The sequence below is a fragment of the Zonotrichia albicollis genome, chromosome 15 (genome assembly GCF_047830755.1).
Source record: "Zonotrichia albicollis isolate bZonAlb1 chromosome 15, bZonAlb1.hap1, whole genome shotgun sequence".
Taxonomy (NCBI): Eukaryota; Metazoa; Chordata; class Aves; order Passeriformes; family Passerellidae; genus Zonotrichia; species Zonotrichia albicollis.
In genome coordinates this window covers 14,657,147-14,672,852 of record NC_133833.1, presented here as the reverse complement: position 1 = coordinate 14,672,852, position 15,706 = coordinate 14,657,147, and the positions used below count along the sequence as shown (strand labels likewise).

Below are 15,706 nucleotides of genomic sequence, written 5' to 3'. Positions count from 1 at the left end.
GGGATGGCTGCTCGCAGGGTCTGGGACACCTCCAAGGCCAAGATTCCTGCAGGGCTCCTCAGGGCACCCTTCCAGGCACACCTGCTTCGTGCGCACTGATGCAACCACAGCACATCACAGGAGGAAGCAGAAAGTGGAAAATACCAGCCCAGAAAGGCAAAGCAGTCCCTGGAGGTGGTGGGGGCAGAAGAGCTGTTCTAAATTGAATTTCTCCTTGATCCCTATGGCAGCATTGCTGCTTCCAGCACAGCCACTGCCCACCATGGGGCTCAACCTGCATCTACAGCAGCTAGGGAGAAAATTGCATCCCTCCTTCTAACTCTCACCAGCAATTTTGAGACACAGGAGCACTGACACCTTCCTGTGGCAGTCCAAGGCACTCCCATTCCCAGTTGCCAGCCCAACAGAAAGTTTCCCCCTTGATGCCTTTAGCTTTTATATTTTTCAGATTCTATTCTGCTTTAGTGTGTAAGTCTGGGCTTCATATCAGGGGATGGTGAGCTCTCTGCACAGAGCAGGGAGACAAAACAATTCCTTCTCTAGCTGTGGACCCAAGGACAAATGATTCAAATCTCAAGCACAAGAGCACAAACAACGTGGACTGAAGAGAGAAAAACAACAAGGATGGGATTTAAGCTGTAATTGGACAATTAGCTCCAATATTCAAATGGACCAGAACTTACAAATATGTGAGATCCCATGATATGTTTTCCATTTTATGGCCATTTTGGGTTGTGCTGCCCAAGGTGGATCCATTGCGGCCTCTAAATAAATCCCTAATTTGTTCTTTAGCTCTGTCTAGTCTCTGTTCTAGGTCAGCCTTCACAAGGCATCACCCTGAGCAATGACAGCCGAGGGAGCATTGTTCCCCCCGGCCTCTCTGGCTCAGCTCCAGGGTGAGCTCTGAATCAACTCCAGGGCTCATTTCAGCTGGGGCTCTGGGCTTTCTTCTGCAGATTTTGCAGGAGAGAACAGGCAGGAAACAGGGAGCTTTGGAAGCAGCAAGAAAGATCTGCTGCAGCCCACGTGCAGAACTCTTGGAGACAGCAAGAGGCCATGCCACACCTGCAGGAATTTACAGCTCCCACAAAAAATGTCTCAGCTGTAACCTTGCCCGTGGAGTGTTGCATATTGAAGGATATGCAACAGATATCAAGGTTGAAGGATATCAGCAGATTGGGCCACTCTACAAAGCCAGAATGTTTTCTCTGCCATACTAAATGCATGATACATTCTCCCTCAAACCTCAAATCTATCTGCACTTTCTTAATTTTAAACAGTAGACAATGAATATTGAGTGATTTGATCAATTAAAAGTTAATTCTTGTGGAAAAAAATGCTGTTGCTGGACACATAGCACAGATTTCCAGTTGTTGAAGGCTAAGCTAACGATAGAGTGAGAATGCAGATGAGGCTGGGGTGTCACAGAGTCATTTGGGTGACAGAAATCCAAGCACAATGATAAAACCAAAACTCACAATATTAACTGCCCTCTCCAAAAGAGATCCAACAGAATGGTTGCCATACCTGATGTACATCTCTTCACGGTTAATGTTCTTGTAGAAATTCTAGGGACACAAACATTTAAAGTTACCTCCTAATGTCTTTTAATAAAATTATATCTATACACACACACACACCCACATAGACTGAGGTTTTGCTTTCCTTGGTAGTTAGAAAGCATAGATAGTATGAAAAGTAGATTATTTACAGACTATCTGAAGTTTAAACTACTGGAACTACTTCTTCAATTAATATTTTTATTAGTTATATGTATGGTTTTACACGTACATATACTTTTCCTGCTTCATAATGGGATTATTACTGAAGGATTTTCTATTGGAGAAGAGGAAAATATGGTTATCCAAATGAATTAACAGAATAAACCACATGCTCCAGCTACACTTGGTGGAAGCTTGTAAGTATTGAACCAGATGTGCAGCAGTGTAGTTATGGAGCATTGTTGTGCAATACCTCTAAAGGGGCCAGTTGCAGGAATAAAGCTCATTTTTTTGTCACCATAATATGTTTGCAGGGATGCAAGTTGCTGAGGCTGTGCAAAATGTATGATAAGAATGGTCTCTTGAAGAACTGCAGAAACTGATACCCCATTGCACAGTGATTATTGAGGAACAAATAGTGTGAGTGTAATACTTCAAAGGTGGCAGAGGTTCCTCCTCAGCTTTAGGAATTTCCTGGAGGAAGAATCTTTCTATGCAATTATGAAACAGGAATAGAAAAGAAGACAGAGTGGCCTATGACAAGATCAGAGCCTCAAATCTCTTGGCACCCAGCTGCAAAGGTGCCTTGCAGGTTTCCTGCCCACATTTGAGAACTGTAACTATGGAGATGCTGAAGCAGCAAGTGGGTCAGCTCCTCATCACAGCTACACACTGTCAAGAAGACACTGTCCCATCAAGCCTGTCAATGGGAATGTGAGCAACAACCTGTTGTAGTGTGTTGTAATGTCCTGTTTTAGACTTCCTGGTCCCGGGTCCCTTCCCAGGCGTGCCTATACACCCCTCCCTTCCCCCTTGCCCCCATGCTGAGTGAGTCCTGTCAATCAGGCTTAACATTCCAGGAAAGGCGCCGTGTGGTTGGTCAAGTTCAAAGGATGCCCCTCAGGCCAAGAGGTCATTGGCCTGTCTGTGTCCCTTGTCCCTTGAGACCCCGCCCCTCCCACCTGGTTGGTGGCTCACCTGTCCCCTCCCCTCCCCTCCCCCTGATCTTAAAAGGTGAAGCAGGCCATGTGCTCTCCGTTCTGTTGGAGTTCTTCCCAAGATTCAGACATCTGTAACCATGGAATAAACCTCTGGATATTAAACCCTCCAGCAGAATCCCTCCTTTGTCCTCACTTTCGCCTGAAGCCTTCTTCCTAAGGTAAACGGAGTCCCTAACAAGCCTGGACTTGTTTAGTGCCCAGCTGAAACCATCAGCAAGCTAAAGGTGTCTCTGGGGTGATACATCACGGAAGCCGCCTTTGGCTCAGCCGCAAGGGTCAGACTGGCCCAGGCACAATCTAACTGGTAATATTGGAATTCATATTCCAATAACAAACTTTCCTGTTTATCCACAGAATCAAGGTGGATAAAGCCCACAAAGCAAATAAAGCACATGGGTGAACGCTGCTTTCAGAGTCACACACATATCCATTCAAAGAGACGTAAAAATCTCTTGTTGCATAATTTAAACCACTACAGAACATTGTCACCTACTGCTACCCCCAGGAAGATTTCCCCTCCTGTTCAGTAAATGGGCTCTGGTGCTGTCCCTCCCCAGGGGCTCCTCCTGGGCTCTCCAGCAGCAGGAGGGGCCGTACCAGCAGGTTGACGGTGCAGCTCATGCGGTTGTCCTTGCTCTCATCGCTCATCACGGCGCGGTAATCCAGCAGCCTCTCCAGAAGCCCCCTCACCAGGCTCACAAAGCTTTCCACCAGGCTGCAGATGCCAGGGTGCTGCTTGGCACACTCTGTAAGGCTGCAAATGCAGAAATATTGGTATCATTCTGATGGCAAGTACTGAATTAGGCTTAAATCAACTGCAGAATGCGCTGGAAATTCCCTCTGTGAGCTTGTAATTTAGATATTCAGAAAACAAATGACATATAAATCAAATGGAAAAAAAATACAAGAAACATTTACTTTTCCCATCTGAAAATGACTTTAAACTCAAGGGTGTACCCACAGTTTCTGGACAGAGAAACTGCATCTGTGCTATCACAAACTCAAGTGTCTGGAATATCACACTATCACAATAAGCAATAACAGCTCTCTCTCTATATATATATATAATATTTATATATAAAATATATCAATAAGTAATAATGGCACTTTCCTTTCCTCAGCAGAAAATGCAAAAATGTTTTCCTTCTTGTAAGGGGTACATGCAAGTAAAAGTTCAAATAAACAAAAATTACAATTTTAGCTCAAAAAAAACCATCACCAGAGTAATTTTGCTTTGAGAAATAAGCAAAACCAATCAACTTTCTGCAGATTGAAAATAGCAGCTTGATCTCCTCTGATAAAAATACAAGAAAGGGAATTTTATATTTTGGCATCATCAGTTTCAATTTACATTAACAAACATTAGCATATACTGTCTCTATAAAGTGCTAAAGTAATTTAGGAGTAGAGATTTCACTTTACTGTCAGGGTTTTTTTTTTAACATTTAACTGTTTAAAAATCGATAAGTGATTACCTACATCTTGTTAAGGATGTATTTTCTTTCTTTGCTTAAGAGAAATTATTTATTTCATTGCTTTTCTTTTGTTTCCTCTACTTAACATTCTGGTTTTCCATTGGGATCCTCTCCTCTCCAAACTGCATTTTTCATATATAATACATATATATTTATATAAACACACACATACATATATTTCCACTCATATAATTATAGATACAAGCACTGGGTCAGGCAGAGATGCAGTTAACTTTTTCCAGGGCAGTCCTGCTTTGTGTTGGTAGCTGGGAAGGTTCTGAACTATTAGTGCTCAATTATTAATTCAGCTCTACATCATGGTTTTCCAGACACCCAGGTAAAAAAAAGTTAGTAATCTTTAGGCACAATATTTTTTTAAGCTCTAATTACTAAGAATACTGTTTTAATTAATAGCGAACCAATTTTTTTTTTACTCCTCATAATTATTTCAACCTTTTTCAGAAAAATGCATATTCATATTGACTTCAATTGCAAAGAAATCCTCAAAGCTCTGGCCTAGAATGGAACCTCTACAGAATACCCAGGAATAAAGTTCCAACTCAAGCAAAGTAAAAGCAGCATCTAAAGTTTATTCCTTGGATTGAGCAGCTCCAGTGTAGTCACTGTTCTGACACAAAGGGAATGTGTACGTGGATGTCTGAAATAACATTTATGTTGTGTAAGATAGGAGGGACAGGGGCCAGCAGACAAAACCAGAATACTCCAATTGCTCTTGTCTGACTGGTCTGAAACTGAAATATTTAAATCAATAACTGACACATGGCTTATAAAATCCACTGCAAGTGGAATGGAAACACTAAAGGGGTTAAGAGCTGACAACTGACAGAAAGGTTGGAGCACATTAAAAGATATTTGGGGGAAAGAAAGAAAGAAAGCCTCAGAAACACAGAGGAGACTGGAATATTACACAGAAAAATGGTGTTTTATATCCACAAGTATCAGAAACAGTGTGAGTCACTAATGAAGGAAAGTACAGCCACCATTCAAGGGACTATTATGGATTTCTGCCACAGGTTCCCTGGGAGTAACAGCAAACAAGGCAGAGCTGTGAACGTTCCCTGACTGCACAATGAACACAAGGCACCAAGACATCACATTTCTTCCCAGTACAAGCTGAACAACATTGACATAAAGCACAAGCTATTGCTGGGTCTCACCCAGCACGAAGTACATAAGTCCAGTCACTAAAGAAAGGTGAACCAGAGTCCACATAAAGAACTACAAAAGGAACAGGAGTGAAGAATGCCTGTCTCTTGGGGGAAGGTTCAAAAAGTTGTATTGCTCAGCTTTACACAATAATCCCAATAAAAAGGATCACAAAACTTCAGAAGATTTTTTTTTTACCCCCAGGAGGGAGGAAGAAACCTTTGAATTTTTTAAGAGAGCTTGAAAAAAATAGAAAAATTTAAATAAAAAATATTTGCAATAAAGCTCGAGAAAAACAACTGCATAGCATGGGCCACTGCAATGATGGGGAACTGGAAATCTGCCAAGTGCCATTTCCTGTTGTGCCTGTATTGGGAACTAAAACATGCCAAAAGTAATTTTCTGAGCCTGAGGACAAGTGGCTTGGCACAACTTGTGCACTGATTCTCCTTCATTTCCCAAGGCAAGGCAGCCTTGTCTGCTCTGCCTTGGAGAACCAACTCTCACCTGTCCCACATCAGCCCAGCTTCCCCTGGGCTCTGGCCAGGACAGGCCACAACCCCTCATGGACCTCACCCACATTTAGGTCTAGGGACAAATGCAGGGCAGGGCTTAATTAAACTTCTGCTGAACCTGTTTAGTTTAGGATTATAATAAATAATAATATTATTTATGGACATGGGGAAGTTCCCAGCAACCAGCAGCGTGGGCAGATGTTGGCTGCAGAGGTGAGCAGTAGCACAGCAGTCACTGAGTGCTGTTAATATCTGCCTTCAGGTGACACCTGGAACTGTGCAGGGGTGCAGACAGCTACAGGAGATCAGCTGATGAAAAAATGACCAAATGAATAAATGTGGAGGCAAATTTAAGTGGGTCTTACTCCAGTTGGAACAGAGGCTTGAAACCCCTGCTTTGAAAGGTGTAAATGGAGGAGGACTTAAACCAAACCACCTGAGAGAGCAGGTGCTACCACAGGCAGGTCACCAGCCTCTGCTCCAATACTCCATCTACACGAGTCATTCAACAAAATGTGGAGATAAATGAATTGTCATCTTTAGAAATGTGGAAACTTTGAACTTGAGGCCTTCTGGAAAGTGGGACAGCAGCAAGGGGAAAAGGTAGATATGTCAGAGCAAGGAGGGGGCCTTGCAAAGGCAGGAGATCAAAAGCTCTGTGCTGTGTTTGATGGCACTGCTGAAAGAGGGGGTTTAACTGGATAGTGCCACTTTCCAAGAAAAGCTCTGGAATAAAGCGCAAAGGGCAAACAAGGTAAGCAAATAATGTTCCACAGCTCAGAAAGGATGAACTTCAAAGGGTCACATACACAAGATCTGAAGGAAGGTTTGCTTTTTGCGTAGATAAAGTCTCAATTTGAACACTCTCTCCAGCTGTAAGGCAATGTAGTATTTCAAACTAGATGGAGACATCGTAGGAACGTCCAGAAAACATATGATAAACTGAAATACTGGGGTTGTTTACCCTAAGGGGAATCCTGAAGGAAACTAGACAGCAACATTCAAATTTGATAAAAGCTGCTGCAAAAAGAAACAGAATAAATGATTCTTTATGTCCCCTGTGTGTGTACCCAAAGCTTGCATGGTTCATCTGATGAAAGATGTGACTTTGCAAAGACTGCTACACCTACCCAGAAATACAACCCATACAGGGTAGCAGGCTTTGAGCAAGTAAAACATGCACACAACATCACAAAGCCTCATTTAAATTCAGACCTGTCTGAATAATCTCTTGGATTCCAACCTAGACATGTAAAAATGCAGGTTAGGTATAACTTCTTCATAATTTAGTTGAAGCACAAAGCAATGAAGAGCAGCCAGGAAAATAATTTCAATGAGCAAAACTACAATGCAAGCCAGGTGTAGTGAAGCATTATGGTATTTCCAGTCCCTTCATGAAAAAAGTTGCTAAGATTCTATTTTAGGTGAGGTTACCAACCTGAGAACTGGGAACAATAAAACAGAAACACATCCTGAAGGCATTTGTTCTATTTACTCTCATGCACTACTTACATGGACTCAAACAACTGCATGTAGTGTTCATCCCCTCGTCCTCCTTCCACCTCATGGTCCAACTTCAAAATGATTTCATTTTCAAACTAATAAAGAAAGAAAAATCAAAACACTGAGCAACTATCCAGAGGTCAACACACTTCAAGATGGCATCAAAAATGTACCTTTGTATAATCATGTCCCACATTCCCAAAGGTGAAATGCTTGGGCATATTCTGGTCTGGGCTTTTGGCACGGCTGAAAGCCTGGACACAGATTTTCACAAGTTTCCCTGCACTGGGCACCAAGCTCAGTCTGTGGCAGCTACAGACAGTCCTTGTCCTCGTGCAAACAACTGTTCCCTGCTCAGAAGGCAGGAAAGATCTACCTCAGGGTTCTTGACAAGTCATTAACACATCAAGAGGCACACGGAGAGCATTAGTGGAGACCTACATTGAAATAAAGCTCAGTTGCTTTGCATAGATCTAATTATTAAAACCACTGTAAAAATGACAGAATTCATTACTGCGCTAATGCAGCAAGTTTTCACGTTTTTCTTTGATACAAAATTTCACACAATTGTCAGTACATGAATAATTCTGTTTCTCCCTGGAGTGTTTCTGTGTAATTGAGAGCTTTGGCAGGCTGGGATCCAGATCATCCCATCAGAGAACTGGAAGCCTCTCATGATACAGAGAATTACTGTAGTATTTCAGATATGTTTTTTTCAGATAACTGCAATGCCAAATATTTTACCTTATTTCAATATATCCTCATCAAAACATTCAGCTCTGAGCTGAAGAAACAAAGCCAGGGCTACACAGAGGAAAACAGCCCTTCCTCTTAGAGCACCAGGCAGGTCATGCATCTTTTCAGAAGTGTTTTTGGAATTTCTTCAGTTTTAAAGAACATGACATTCTAAAGGAAAATATGTTACTAGCTGTACTTCCTTCAAGTAGGTCATGATTCAAACTCTTCACCCAGAAAAATGATTCATCATTTTTCAAGAACAAAGGACAAACTTTCCCTTCTTTCCTCCAGTGTCCAACCCGGATCTATTGGCCACCCTGATTCTTCAAAACTGCTCTTGAGGCACAAGCTGAAGTGGCTTCTGCTTCTTTCAATGAGCTTTGAAACAGCATCTGGAGCAGCCAAAATCTCCAGTGCTCACACCAAGAACAAAATGTGGGCCCAGAGCTGTGGCAGTGCAGGTACCCTCTGCTCTGGAAAGGGGCAGGGAGGAAGGCGCCATCTCCACCACTTTGTTACTTGCAGGTTTTGCTGCTCTGATATTAATTCTTTCTCTGTAATATGAATACAAATGAAAGACTGCCTGTTGAACAGTAGATTCTATACTAATATTAGAGAATAAAGAGCTATCATTGAAAAATAGCTTAACAGAAAAAAAATTAAAATGCTCTGTCTCATTCTGGTTGAAATAGAAGTTTAAAGGGCTCTGAGTTCATTTTTATGCACAAGCAGGATGTGTATTAGTATTTAATGTGGGTAACACAGGTGCATGGCAATTTCAGGACAAGGAAATATTGAGCAAAAACATCCAATCCAGCCATTTTCTGTGGGTTTACTGCAGTAAGACAAATCTGTGAATATAGTGCAGGTCAAGCAGCAGTTAAATCTAGCTCTTAAATCCTTCCTAGTACTTATTCAGCAGGTAGAGAATTGATTACTTCTCAAAGAGGCAATAATTTCACATTTCTGGGTCTGAACAAAAAAGCTTTTCCTAAGCATCTTTCCTGCATTTTCTCAACAACCTGCAAGAAATGAAAACATCAGTTACTTGGACCAAATGAAAAAGTTGGCAGAATTATAAAGTTTTAAAGTTTCTGTGCCAACATTACGCTCTGGAAAATGTTTTTCTCCTCTCACTTAAACAGAGTGTGCCTAATTGTCACTGGCACCAATTTAGCTTTATACCCTCCTGCTTCTCTAATAGATCCAGGGAATCTCTCCTTGGAGAACATGTCCATGGATCTCTCTGAAGCACCAGGCTGTACAAACTCAGCCCTGCTGCTGATCTCTCATCCCTCTGAAACCTTAATCATGAGAAGATTTTGAGAGCTGAGAGACAGAAGTATAGCTGCTTGCAGGTGAATGTCCTGTGCCAGAGGACAGGACAGGAATCTCCTGTGCTGAGGACACCTCAGTCACCCCCTCAGTCCCCCGTGGGAGCTCAGAACAGCAGGACACTGCCCTGGAGTCAATGTTTGTCCTCTAACAATGAGCCTGGAAACCCAAGCACACAGCAGCAGCCAGCACTGATTTCTGACACGGTCCCACAGCAGCCAGGAAGGAAAGCAAACACACAAAACTTCCCCAGATGGCTCCAGCAGTTGGCAGAACCCACGAGAGATACTAAACTGCAAATGCTAAACACAAACAGAATGATTTATTTGAGCAAAAATATAAACACAGATGAATTAATCTTTCCTAAGCCAAGTTAAATCCTCAATGTAACTCAAATCCATGTTTATCTAAATGATATTTTCATTTACTCTGCAAAGAGCTAATTTTCCTTGTTTGTTTGTTTATTTGTTTCTTTAAGCAAGCATTTTCTAACTCCTGGCTCAGATCACAGTTAGAAGAAGCAGGACAGGGTCTCTTGATGATGTGCCTTCCTTTGGGAAGTCTCAATCAAATGCACAACCTGATCTTTCAAGGAAAGGAAGGGTGGGCTATCAGCATTTGGAGAGTGGGACTTTTTTAACACATGAGCAATGAGCTTGTCTCACATAAGCAATGAGCTTCTCTTTTTATTTGAAGGAGAAAGGAACACATTTAGAGGACTGAGTCTATCCACAGACATGAGAGATTAATAAATTGGCTTTCCAAGATTCCCAGCTCTCTGAGCTCATGATAGGCAGAGCCTCCATAGCTAAAATTAGGAGATATTAATGGCTCCCTCTCTACATCTTCAATTAGAGTTAAAATTACGAGCTTATGTAACACTGCTCTGGCTGAATGGAAAATACATGTGCAAAGTAGAAGAAAGGATTGCAAGAAAATGTCTTACTCTGTCCTACACCTACATACAGATTCCAAACCATTAAATGCATTTGTAGAGCAATTCATTCTTGAGATAACCACAGATGGAATTTTTTTTTTTCTCTGGGATTAGATGATTTCCTAGAAACAGCTAAATAAAAGAAAATAAAATTCTTGCTGGATAAATTTAAATGACTTTATACCCTTCCTGCCTGCATGTTGTGTGCATAGAGCAGGACACAGCCCCCAGCCCCAGCACGCCCCCTGTGCCCCCAGAACAGAGCCCTGTCCCAGCACAGCACCAGGGATGTTGACACAGACAGGATTTTTGGGAAAGGTTATTAAATCATGTTGGAGGTACCAGGCAAGCTCTGGTTCCTGTGCTGGTACAGGCTCAGCTCATAAAGATCTTTCTGTTTGTGCTTTTTATCCCTCTTCTCTCATTAGAGAAGATTAGATTAGAAATAAATTATTTATTTTTAAAGTTCCACAAAATTATGTTTTAAGTGAATGTCATTCTGGGCTCCTGAGTGCCCCAGGCACTCTTGAAATAACATGTTGTCATTCGCAAAATTTTATACTAAAGCTTTAAAAAAACATCCTTTATACTACTAAATGTCAATTTGCAAATGAAAATTGCCCACTACTAAAACCTGGAGTTTATGTGTTTGTGCGCCCAGTAACTATCCACTCTTATTACTTATTTGCTCCTTTAAATTAAGGTGGTAATAATTTTAAAACATAGAACCTAATGTGCCTTTCCTTTAAAATACGCATTTTAAAAATCTTACCAGAATAGCTAAACTTACAGAGACAAGTTTTTTATCTTAATTACCTCACCCTTAGCAAAGGAGAGGATAAACCCCATGATTCTTGGTGAGCAAATGATCACAATTCCTAAAGCAGAACATTAGAGCCCAATGAGACCCAGCTGCTCAATTATGAAATAGTTTTTGCACCATCTGATGAAAACTCTCCCTTTTCCTTAAGCTGCAATAAACCCAATGTCCTTGTTCCTTGGCACTGTAAAATACCACCTGAAACTTCTTTTTATGGCAGGATAAGTGATTCAGTGGGCACTGGAGGGCCTGGCCTCTCTCTGCCAGGCTCCCAGGCTGCTGCTGCTGTTCATCAGGCAGATGAGGGATGGCTTTTCAGGATTCCTGGGCTGCACAGATCTCTGTGTCCCTCCCAGGAGATGAGGCATAAGCCACGAGCAGGAAAACATTTTTAAGAAGGCAAATATAGGACTATCAGGACACAGAGGGAACAGATGCACAGAAACAAAGTGGTTTTTAATCTTGGCCTTGAACCAAAAGCTTTGCACTGTGGAATACAGACCAAAATGGAAATTCCATCTGCTCATTTGTTCCACACTTCATTGACACAGAAATGCCCCAAACGATTTAAAGTATTAAACATAGCTGGGTATACAAGATATTTATATTTACATGTGTCTAAAATGATGCCTTTTTGTTTGTCATTTTCCCTTACACAGACTGCTCTGAATTAATTATTTGTGTAACTGCAGAGCTGAATATCCAGTTTATAATTTACTGTGGGAGGCAGTGTGCAAACACAGAACAAGGTGATTGCCTGTCCAAAGAGCTTGAGGAGAATGGAGATGTCAGGCAAGGATGGATATTCCACTGCCCAGGCAGACGCAGCAAGCAGTGGCAGGAAATTTAGATTACAATCCCCAGTGCCCTGCCCCACCATCCCCAGTTCTATTCCATCAATCAAAAATATTTCAGTGCAGTGACTTAAAAATCCTTTTTACTTTTCAAAGTGACTGCCAAAAACACTCCAGGAATTTCAGTTCTCCACAGTAATTTTTTTCCTCACAATAAACATTTTAAAAGGTACAGTTTCCTGATAAATCTGATAACATATAATTAACTATTCACTGCTACTCCTGTCAGATATTAAAATCTGGAAGGTTTGGCTTACCAATATCTATGTCACAGGGAGGGGGTATAAGGAAATATTTAGATTATAGAAGATCCCTAGAGGTCATTTAATTCTATCTCCTACTTAATGAAGAGCTGACTTCAATGTAAGTCTCGCTGTTCAGAACCCTTTCCAATAAAATCCTGAAAATTTGGATTAAGATCCTGAGATCTCTCTGGGACCTTCTTTGCTATTCCATCCATTTCTTGTTGTCAATGCAACAACTTTTGCCTAAGTCAAGCTAAGTCACTCTGGAGATCCTGCTCTTGCTGTTTCTTTGGTTCTTAATATCTGGAATTTGGCTTTGTGTAAACAGAAAAGCTCACTTGACAAACATGTACCAGAAATACTGAGCACATGACATTTAAATGCATTTTCACACAGAGCATTTTTAATTACCTTTTTGAATTCTCCTGTTCTCTGATATTCACACAGCATCATGTCAAAGAAAATTGGGATCGTGGCTTTTCGCAGCTCGACTTCTGGAATAAGAGTCATTTCCAAGATGGGCCCAACCATCCCCGGGATAAAGCAGATTTTATTCTGGCCTGAAACAAAACCAAAAATTGAATATTTGAAGAGCAAACTGCATATTTTTAGGAAGACATCTAGGAGCTGCAATCATTTAAAGTAGTGTTGAATCTATCTGTGTTGGTCAAGTCTTATAGCTCAGTCACTTCTCTTCATTTCTTCTCAGTATCTTGGGGCATGTGAATGGACACTGTCTCCTTCGAAGGTGCCAGAATGCAGTGCCAGGAATAAGCAGGAATGCCACAGGAGTTGATATTTTCAGTGAAGAACTCAATTATAAAAGTTTTTAACATATCCTTATAAATGTAGAGTAGAAAGTAATAAATTACCCTAAGAACCTCCCAAATTCTACCATCAGGGCACAGTAACGTGGAGTAACCTTTCCATGAAGGAGAAAACCATGACTGACTTTTAGACATTGAACATTAAATTAGACATTGCAACAATGAATCACCAACCAATGCACCAAAATCAGAAACAGAACTCAGCTTAGCAGAACTCAGCTGCTAAGCCCACACTGAATTATCTGGGTTACATCAGCTATAACAAACACCTAAATGTGCAGACCTCAGCCAGGCCCCAGGCATGGCTCAAACTCTGCCCTGGTAAATGGAACAGAGCAGCAAACCCAGGAGCTGTGAGAGTGTCAGTGCTGCCTGAACCTTGTGAGGAGACAAAAACCTTCTCAAAAACACAGCTGAGACTTGTTCCACTCTAAGGAGTGCCTGAGGCTGATGTTCCTCCCAGGTGTGCACCATGAGAATTGTCAGTGTGAATGCCACACCAAAATTTTGCCAGATATAATGAATATTCTACCTAAGCTCAGTTAATAAGAAATGATCCCAAAGGAGTTAATGAGAAACTCTCAAAGGAGGAGCAGCAGAACCTGGCTGGATGACAAATGTAAAAATTTTTTGGAATTTCAATCCAAGCAGATTCCAAATCTGAGTCTCCTAATTTGCAGAATCATAGGTTCAGGCTGAGCAGTAACCCTCTCAGGGAAAATTCATCCAGTCTTAATCCTGCAAAATAATGTCTGATTTCAGTCCTGCTTGAAATCTGAGAGAAGGTTTTGAGTTCTCTTTTAAATACAACCCTGGCAGTGGTCCAACTGTATCTCATGTTGGCTTAATCACACGAGTGAAAACATATTTTAAGTTCAAATAGCAGAAATATTTACAAAAGCACTTCATGTCAGATATTTTTCAATGGAACAAACATTATGTGACAGATTCAGTTGCAGCGAAGCTCAGTTTGCTACTCACCAAGTTTGTACCACATGTCACGGATAGCAAAGCCAATTAAACGTCTCATATCTCCATATCTGGGAGGAAAGGAATATGAAAGATATTTTTATCATTATCTTTTTTATCATTTTACCAGAAAATTAAAGATATAAGCTAAAGGGTATACTTTACTTACTTGTTCTGGATTTTGTTGTATTTTGCATGGGAAAAATTTTCTAGCTGTAGTGAATCTTGGGTAATAAAAGCCACAGCCAAATGAAAATAGTTGTTCCACAGCTGTAAATTGAATATAAGGAAATTATAATAATTTTGAGGAAAGCAGGAATAACATTAAATGATGCATAATGCAGAATAATTTATGAAACCAAACGATGGAAGCAATATGATATTTTTATATTATGCAGAGATGTACATCATTAGTACTATGCAATTAGCAGAAAAGCAAGAAAGATGAATTTTAATAACCACTACTACACATTTGCTCTTAATAACAGAGCAGCTGAATAAATATTGCTAAAAAAAAGATTCACATGAGATTCATTGGCCAACAATATTAAACCCTGAACCAAAGCAGGACTGGGGGAACATGTTACGTGCTGGTGGAGCTTAGCAAACTGGAGCTAAGGCACCTATGTAATTACACTGCATTTGAGCACCACTTCAAAAGGCATCTCCTGCCTCCTCTTCAGATACTAATTCAACAGCCGTTTCTATGAAATTCCAGTGTAATTTGTGAAGAGCTCTCCACATGAAAGAAGGACAAAATACATCCCTAAATAACAGCTGATAGTACTGAGGCTGTACTTGAAGTAGACAAAAAGCCTCAGTGCTTACAGTGCACAACCCTTCACTCCTGAAAGCAAACTATTTGTTCTACAGACAATTAAAAACAGGCACTTCTCACACTAGAAAGGGAAAAGAGAAACTTCCCTAGGAAACACAAATTTAAGGAAGGAAATACAATTTTCAGAAGCTTTTAGGCAGTCAGCAGCAGCTTTAAACACTTAAAAATGCAGCTGTAGCTAAAACCAGTGGTAGGACTCAGTGAGAGAGCAGAAGGCAATGGGGAATATATTCAGTGGTGGTTCAAAGGATGGAACAAAACACGGGACAGAGATCTTCATTTTGTGTGGTGCAATACAAGCCTGGGCTGGGAACCCACACAAACAGCCTGGAAAGAAAATATTACATCAAAAACTTTAGTGGCCTCTGCCTTTTTTAACCTGGAACTCTCCGGTGTGCAAATAACCAGGAAAACCAGATCCCACACGCAGAACCACAGACATTTCCCATAATAAATACAATTCTCAGATGTCCTCTGTAATTTGAGGGTACTCCCGCTGTTGATTTCTCCCTCCCTTGGAGGCTGTGCCCAGCAGAGCTGATGTCCTGCACACACCAGCCCAGCTCTGCAGCACAAATGCTGTTTGTGCCCTGAAAGGCCTGTTTTACTGTCTCACCAAATATTTTAAGAGGTTATTTTGGCCAGTGTGGAGTTCTCAGCCCCTTGAGAAGTTGTGTTTATTGATGTGCAGGGAGTGCACTCTGTGTATGTGTCAATTATAGCACTGAAATGGAAAATTCCTCCAATTGTTCTAGATTGTG

The 15,706-nt window shown here is 41.1% G+C and overlaps 1 protein-coding gene across 1 annotated transcript in view; it reads right to left on the bottom strand.

The window, feature by feature from the left end:
• Positions 1 to 15,706, bottom strand: part of DOCK2 (dedicator of cytokinesis 2) — a 160,775-nt gene that overhangs the window by 23,704 nt on the left and 121,365 nt on the right. Inside the window, exons 31-36 of the mRNA XM_074552037.1 lie at positions 14,277 to 14,377; positions 14,120 to 14,178; positions 12,723 to 12,871; positions 7,392 to 7,477; positions 3,320 to 3,476; positions 1,528 to 1,568 (exon numbers count right to left, since the gene is read on the bottom strand). Of these exons, the coding sequence (XP_074408138.1) occupies positions 1,528 to 1,568; positions 3,320 to 3,476; positions 7,392 to 7,477; positions 12,723 to 12,871; positions 14,120 to 14,178; positions 14,277 to 14,377 (593 nt within the window). The remainder of the gene's footprint in view (positions 1 to 1,527; positions 1,569 to 3,319; positions 3,477 to 7,391; positions 7,478 to 12,722; positions 12,872 to 14,119; positions 14,179 to 14,276; positions 14,378 to 15,706) is intronic.